We start from the raw sequence: 7673 nt of genomic DNA, 5'->3' as shown, positions 1-7673 counted from the left end.
ACGGCGCCAAGCAGGTTGTCACGTCACCGCTACGTCTGCGTCGACGCCAACGAGGCGCCAAATGCTCTAGCGCTGAGACGTGTAAGCTCGGCGCCAATTACGTCGGCACCGAGATGAGGGTATAGATTTTGAAAGCATACCTCCAGAGGCAGATTTTGTGAAAAACTTAAAAAAAAAGCTAAAATACAAAAAATTCGAGGAGGGTATGGTTCAGCGTGCAGGACGTGTGGGCCTAATGGGGGTTGGCCCATTGGGCCGCCTAATGGGCTAGGCTAAATGGCCGGGCAGCACGTCGCCGCCAGCCTGCCACCGCTGGCCAAGGCGTGCATACTGCATATGCCCCAACGCTCCGAGGCTGGCCAGCGGCAGTATCCACTGCTCTCGTCTCGCACCACTCTGCCACCGTCGTCTCGCACTACTCTGCCACCGTCGAGCAAGGCATGCATAGGCCCCCGCAGCATCGTCAACTCAGCCGTGACCAGCACCAAAACCCGTTCTCAGCACATGAATTTCACAAAGTTCACACACATCATGCGAAATTTCCATATAATTTAGCAACGACCGTCGTGACATGGTAGCATATTGACCAACTTTTTTTTTCTTTTTCTTTTTTTGCTTCATCTCATAATAAACCGGCACACCGGAAAATAACAGTTAGCAACCTCTTTTTTCCAGATAACCATTCTCTAAAAGAAATGGGAAAAATGAAAACTGTAGCAGGTCAGGTCATACACACACCAACGTTTTACAAGTTCTAGTCCTCGTCGCTGTCATCAAACACGACAGCCTTTCTACGATGCTGAACAGCCGGCTGCTTCCTTGGTGGAGAGTCATCGTCATCGTCATCCTCGGACACCAGCTCCTCGCGCCTGTGCCCACCACCCCCTGATTCTCTCTTCCGTTTTGGTGCCTGCATCAGAAGTTCCATTTTGATTATATAGAAACTGCAGAAATGCCCTCTAAACTGATTTCCTAAATAAAAAGATTTCTAGTCCTACAATCGCGAGTCTTGTCTGATGCAAAGTATTCCGTTCTTTAACACATTAGCTCAAGAAAAAACTGAAGCTAAGCATCTATGGAAAAGAAACAATGGTGTTTGAGGCCAAAGATATTTCACCTCCATTTCTTCATCTGACAGAGGCGCTGCTTCTTCAACATCTTCCTCATATTCTTCCTCCTCATCCAGCTCATCCTCCCTTCCACGAGGCGGTGAATGTTCAATATCCTCGCCGTCGGTTTCATACTCTGACTCCTCCCTCTCACTCTCCGAGTATTCATCAGCTTGACGTCTCGGTGGACGAGCAGGAGGGTACGGTGGTTTGCGGGGAACATTTCTGCTCATATTTGACTGAAATGTGCAGAGCAAATAGATACATGTATATACTAAAAGTTTGGCTAAAGTAAAACTGATAATCATGAGCACAGCTGCTCACCTTCTTCGCGTTAATGATACGCCTCTCAGCTAGTGCTTCAGCCTCCAATTCATCCTCAAAATGTCTACGACCTGCCATTCGCCGAGAACCATAGTCAGGCTCCTCGTCCTGCCAAAATATGAGTAACTTCAGTCAATTCTCTAATAGTGATATTACTGGACAGATGTAAAATAACATCATTAATGTCCCAAAACTAGGCAGTTTGTTAGAGCTGGTCAGAGCAATCCTGTTTGGTCATGCCGAATCCAATAACAAATTTATTGGGACAAGTTAAAAACCAGCACAATGCTTAATGATCTAAAAAAATGGCTGCTAAAATTATTTTTCTAAATCAAGGAATAAACTCAAGAGTTGAGTAAACTAGCATACCATGAAGTAACCTCATACAGGAATAAACTGTCAACATAATGAAAGATACATCATCATTTAAGACATAACTGGAGTAAGTTTAAACCATTTTACACTGATTTTGTGGTAAATGAAACATATGAGTGTGGCATGTGCATGCAATAGCTCATAAAAAGGGTTTAGTTGCTGAAAAAAAAGTAAAAGGGAAAAGAAGTTATTAGGCACACTTTTTCTCTTGCTATGTTGCCAGAATTTAAACACTCCCAAAAAATACAAACCAGACAAGATTGCATCACAAATGTTCACCGAACACAAACTTTTAATTATTATTTTTCTTTTCCCGCCCTTCACTTTTTAGTGGGATAATACACTTGGCGGGGTAGATGGACGTAACAGAAATGGCACATTTACACCAATAGCTAATAATAACATGACAATCTAATTGTCAGAAAAAGCAGCTCAACAACAAGATACCAACCTCATCTAGAGCGCCTTCTAAGAACCCTGGAGAAAGCTGCCGCCTTGGCCGGGCAGGTTGTGTGTACTTGCGGTTCACTTTTTCTCTCTTGCGTTGAAGGATCGAATGGGCTCGAATAGTTTGGCCCTGATTCTGCATAATTTTCGTATCAGTAGAAAGAACAAACTCTGTCCAGATGCATATGAAATCAGTTTTTAACAAAAAGGAAAAAACAGATCAGAAAGAAACATGACTTGAGTGCTATTATTTCAATGGTCAGGATATAACTTTTTGTATCTTAATCAATCACTTTGCATGATGTAACTTTTTCTTTGGGGGTGCTCATTTGAACATGCACACTAAATCATAATAACACTAGCAACATAGTGACAACTAATATTTACTTTTAGATCCCTCGTACTGCTTAAGCTGATGAGACCTAAACTGATTTAGAAAACTATACAATATGAACTTCAGAAAATGATTTTGTAATTGAAAAAACCAATAGGTGTATACATCGGGATAGATCCAATCTTCTCAAGATAGATCCAATCTTCTCAAGAAAATACCACGCATGCGAGGAACTATGTATAGGACTACCAACAGGAGAAACAAATGGGCAGGAAAAGCAAAGCACAATACAAGTAATGCACACCTGAACTAGGGATCTTAGTTCAAGCAGCTATATTGGACAAAAGCAAGACATGCACGTCGTGTGTTACATAACATCCAGTGAATGAAGTACTAGTGATATACTAACCCTTTCTTTTTCCATTTTCGCTTTCTCAGGATCCTTAGTCTCAAACCATTTTTGCATCTTAACAGTTTTCTTATTCTGAGAATCAACCAGGGCAGTTAATAAGCGATGTGACTTTGAAGACAAGGAGGATGGCATAAATCGCATTTTGTGCAAAAGCCTTCCTTGTGATTGTAGAATTCCCTGCGTTAAAGTTCAAAATTAATAGTGCCAAAAAACCTAATCATTGGTGGTTGAAAAAAGAGGTGGTACTAGAAATACTTAGTTTACCTTCCCATGCCTCAAAAACAGATGGGACTGGTCATGATGCGCCTCATGTACAGAAATATCAAGAACCTCATTGCCAATCAGAAGCTGCATACTTCCATCCTTCCATCTTACAAAGCGTGCATTGCTTTCATACTGCAATAAACAAGTGCCCAAAGCTTAGTAACCAGAGTAAAAAGAAATGAAATCTCAGGAAGCCAGCGAAGAAATTTATTTATCATAACCTCGTAACCACCTATACAACCTGCACAAGGTTAAATGTAACTCTCAAATAGAAACTGATAATTTGATGGGTGTCCTATGCACAGACAGCCAAAGTGAGCTGTAAAGTTGCTTTCTTTGGACACATTTACCCCAAATAAAAAAAAAGGAAAAATACAGTTAAAAACAAAATAATTGCAAAAATCAAGACACAGGGAAGAGGTCAGTCCAAGTATCATCAGTATGTTAGTGAGTTCCAAGACTAATTGATACATGGACAGCATTCCACTTACAGATGTAGTGCCATCTGCATTCCTAACGGTTCTCCACCGCACAATATTGTCCTCTAGCCGTATCCTTTTCCTAGTCCCAGATTCATCTGTAACAAAAGCATCTTCTTCCACATATGTTTTTGGATCAAAGGGTTTAGGGTCGATCCCCATAATGTTTGATACCTTGATCACATTCATCTACAAAATAGGAAACAGTTAGTGATCAATCCATATGTGAGTAGCTACAAAAGCACAAACCTTTGATCGTGGATGATAAAATTCCTAGCCAAGCATGAAAAGTTCCAAATACAACATGTTTGCTATATTATCAGATTTAACATAAAGAGAACAGCAACCATACACATGCTCTTTTGGACAGCTCTTTTGGACAAGTATAAGCGAAGTGCTCAGCCAAATGATCAAGTTCCATCCTTCTTCAATGAAATTACACTAGCCAGGTAGCAAGGTGTATGTAACTAGAGAACATCATCTATGTAACAAGCAGCAGATGGTAACATTGTAGATACCAAGGAATATAAAACAATATAATGCAGATATAGCAAGATAAAACATGATACAGTATTAAAAAACATTAAATTCTTGGACACAAAGAAGGCAATACACAGTAGCCTATAACTCATAAAAAGCTTTATTAAACTACATGCCCCAAAAACATGAAAATTTCAAATTAAGAGCAACAATCTAATGATAAACATCAATAATGTACAACATGAAATTGTCTCATCAGAAAAGGACAGCAATGGTATGTGGCCAAAGATGGATTAAATGTATCATCATATGACAATAAATAACTCACTTTGTCAGGTTCAGCTGGTGGTTGCTTAAATGGAACCACCAAGTCTAGCGGTGGACCGACTGGTTTCTCTTTTGGTTTCAGTTCACGATTATCATCAGATTCATATCGCATATCTTCATCAGCCACAACGTCATCTGGTTGCATGTCCTTCTCATACTGGCCTTCATCCTCCATGGGAGATCTCTACAAAAGAAAAAGAAATTTTATTAAGCACAAGAGGAGTTTGAAAAAGAAAAGACTATAGAAAAAGATAACAGGTGAATATTTCTCAAAGCTGAAGGAGTGTGGGTCAATACTCATGTAGCAAGACACGAAGAGAAAACATAGCTTCCATTCAGAATTCAGACATATCAAGTCACAACAAGAAATGCTCTCATGGGAACTTAAAATATCTCAGATCCATATATGTGAGGTGAAACACTGAAGGTTAAAGGAAGACAAAATAGTGAATTTGCTGAGTTTATTCTCTGCATGCTAACCTGCATTTATGTTCTGTTAAAACTAACATGACATGCAGCAGATCGTAGCTATCTAGAGACATAATTTCAAGCAGGAAGTTCAAATAAAAACGAAAAGCTCTAGGGGTAAGCCTGATGAAGGATTCTGCTACACACTTTGAATCTTTATTAACGTGACTATCCTTACTTCTTACCTAAAATCGGCAAATAGAAAGGGCAGAAAACATGAGTGAATCTTACATGAGATTCTTCATCAATTTCATGCCTAGCGCGATATGGAGCTGGTTCATCTTCATCACTCTCGCCAAACACATCGCGAACTACTTCATGATCTCTTTCTTCCTCCATCGGAGAGCTGCATAATAATAAGATTATAACTTTTACAGACAACTACAGGATTAGGAAAAAGTCAGAATAAACAAAGAGTGTGTATGATGATAAAGTAATTGCCCAAATAACTAAACATTTGTGAACCATTGAATTGGGTACTAAAAATTGTAAAGCCTAAAACGGATACTGATGTATAGTTTGATATGTAGCATTATGCTTTTCCCGCCTAACCTTTGTTTCCTTGTTTGGCGAGGTTCCTCGTCTTCTTGAGCTCCATCAGCATAGTAATTATCTTCAGATCCATCCGATTCAGAGGCAACAACTCCCCTTCTTCTGCTAGATACTGTCCTCTGCTGGTAGCCTTCATCTTCACTATCCATTCCTCTTGCATCAGGTTCCATCCTCTGGTCATCGAACTCTCTTTCTGGGGAGCTCTGGACTTTGTCCCCATCACTTTCTCCTTGATCAAGATCGGCATGATGAGCTTCACCTTCACTTTCCTCTTCCATTCCAACTTGCCCCTCACTTTCGCCTTCACCTTCCCCTCCATTCTCTGCCTCGCCATCCACTTCTTCCTAGATAAATATGTATTAAATAGGTTAGTGTTACCTCAGGAGGCTTTCCTTAACTACACAGCATTAGAATGTTGGAGCAGTATGTAAGGATGAACAGCTTGGGCAGAAAGGAAAATTACATGAGCATTAACCTTGAACTCCTTAGTGACACTAGCAGAGCACAGTGGCCCAAATTCTCACCAAGATAGGGCCAGTGTTTTTAAGATCAATTGGTACCACTTGAAATTCCCCAAAAAGTAAATAGATTTACAGTTTAGTAATTCGCAGCTTGGTGCGCTGAGTGTAGAAATCAACTAAACTACAGTTTTCCTAAACCCAACCGAGTAGCAATGAAACTCGTATAGCAAAACATAACAGAGAAAACATGTGCTATCCTCTTGTAAATGCGACGAAGCACATGGACCTTGTGAACCTGAAACTCGAATTTGTTTTTTCTTGTCCTAGTGTTTGGATTTCGTAGTACAGACGACTGGACTTGGGGAGAAAATGAGGCAAACAAAATCATGTATCCATCAACCTCTCTCTGCATACACAACTAAAAAAAATGGATCAAGCGCGACTCCAAATCTCAGTAGAATTCAAACAAATTCGCACCGACTGTACACTCCCCCCCCCCCCCCCCCCCCCCCCCCCCCCCCCCCCACACCCAAAAAAAAAAACTGCATCACCAGCCGCGAGGCTCCCGGCCGAACCCGAAAACCTAAGCCCTAGCCCAGCCCCAGGCAGGTCCGACGGGGAACAGCAAAGCTGCCGAGACGAATCGGAATCACGGGGAGGAGGGAGACGGGAAGGCTTACGGAGTGGTATCCGCCGTGACGTGCGTGCGCGTGGCTGCGGGCGTCGTCCTCCTCGTCGTCTTCCAGCTCCTGGTGGTGTTGCGGGGGCGACTGTAGCTGGTGGCCGTCGTCCTCATCGACGACGTCATCGTCGTCGTCCGCCTCGTCCTCGTCCTCCGACTGGTCCCCGAAGAGGTTCTGCATCATCTGGTTCCGCGTCTCCTCCTCCACATCCCGCTCCCGATCGCCGCCCGCCATCGCCGATTCGCCGCCGCCGACTCCGCCTCTCGTCCACCTCACCGGCGTGTCCTGGCGTTGTGGTGCGAGGTAGAGGTGTTGTTGGGCCTTACCTTTTTCGAGAGGCCGAGAGGAGTTGTGATTAGTGGGCTATGGGCTTTAGGCTTTGGGCTTTGGTAGATGTGCGTGCGTTGGGAATTGTTTGGGCCGGAAGGCAAAACTGGGATGTGGTGGTAACGTCTGATTTTTTTCCTTTTTTTTTTGGTATCCGCATAACTCAAGGTTTTCTCTTCTAACTCCAAAACCTGATAAATTGTCTCAACTCTTAATACCTTTTCATCTAAAAAATATGGCAACACTTGATAAGGTTTCTAATAAACCACAAAGATTATATCGGCTTCTAAAAAATCCAAGAGAAATCATATGGATAGATTTGTACACAATAAAGCCGAAAAAATTAGAGCTCATCAAAATATATCTAGAATCTTACAGAAGTAAGATTTAGCTTTAGGGAAATGATAAATATCCATATAACATAAAAACTTTCCTAAACATTTCAATTGATGTCTAAATATGTTTTAACTTCTCGCAACAAAATTATGAGATGCAACGTGCAACTAGCGTGAATACAACATGCTTCAACGTGAATGCAACATAAATCAATGTCTAATAAATGCATGATTGGACACATCACATGTTTTTGTTGTAGAAAGGTTTCAAAATATTAATAAGGACCCACATAATA

The 7673-nt window shown here is 41.5% G+C and overlaps 1 protein-coding gene across 1 annotated transcript; it reads right to left on the bottom strand.

Annotated features, from left to right (window-relative positions):
* Window positions 1–582: 582 nt before the first annotated feature.
* LOC136550787 (protein LEO1 homolog) lies at window positions 583–7027 on the bottom strand. The gene is made up of 11 exons (XM_066542376.1): window positions 6713–7027; window positions 5572–5915; window positions 5251–5365; window positions 4553–4735; window positions 3757–3933; window positions 3266–3397; window positions 2999–3178; window positions 2260–2391; window positions 1434–1541; window positions 1118–1348; window positions 583–910 (listed from the first exon to the last, which is right to left on the bottom strand). The coding sequence occupies exons 1-11, from the start codon at window positions 6947–6949 to the stop codon at window positions 755–757; spliced, it is 1995 nt and encodes a 664-aa protein (XP_066398473.1). The 5' UTR covers window positions 6950–7027; the 3' UTR covers window positions 583–754.
* Between the last annotated feature and the right edge of the window lie 646 nt (window positions 7028–7673).

This window comes from Miscanthus floridulus, chromosome 4 (assembly GCF_019320115.1).
Source record: "Miscanthus floridulus cultivar M001 chromosome 4, ASM1932011v1, whole genome shotgun sequence".
NCBI classification, from domain to species: Eukaryota; Viridiplantae; Streptophyta; class Magnoliopsida; order Poales; family Poaceae; genus Miscanthus; species Miscanthus floridulus.
Note: the sequence above shows the minus strand (reverse complement) of the source record. Positions and strands in the feature narration are given on the sequence as shown.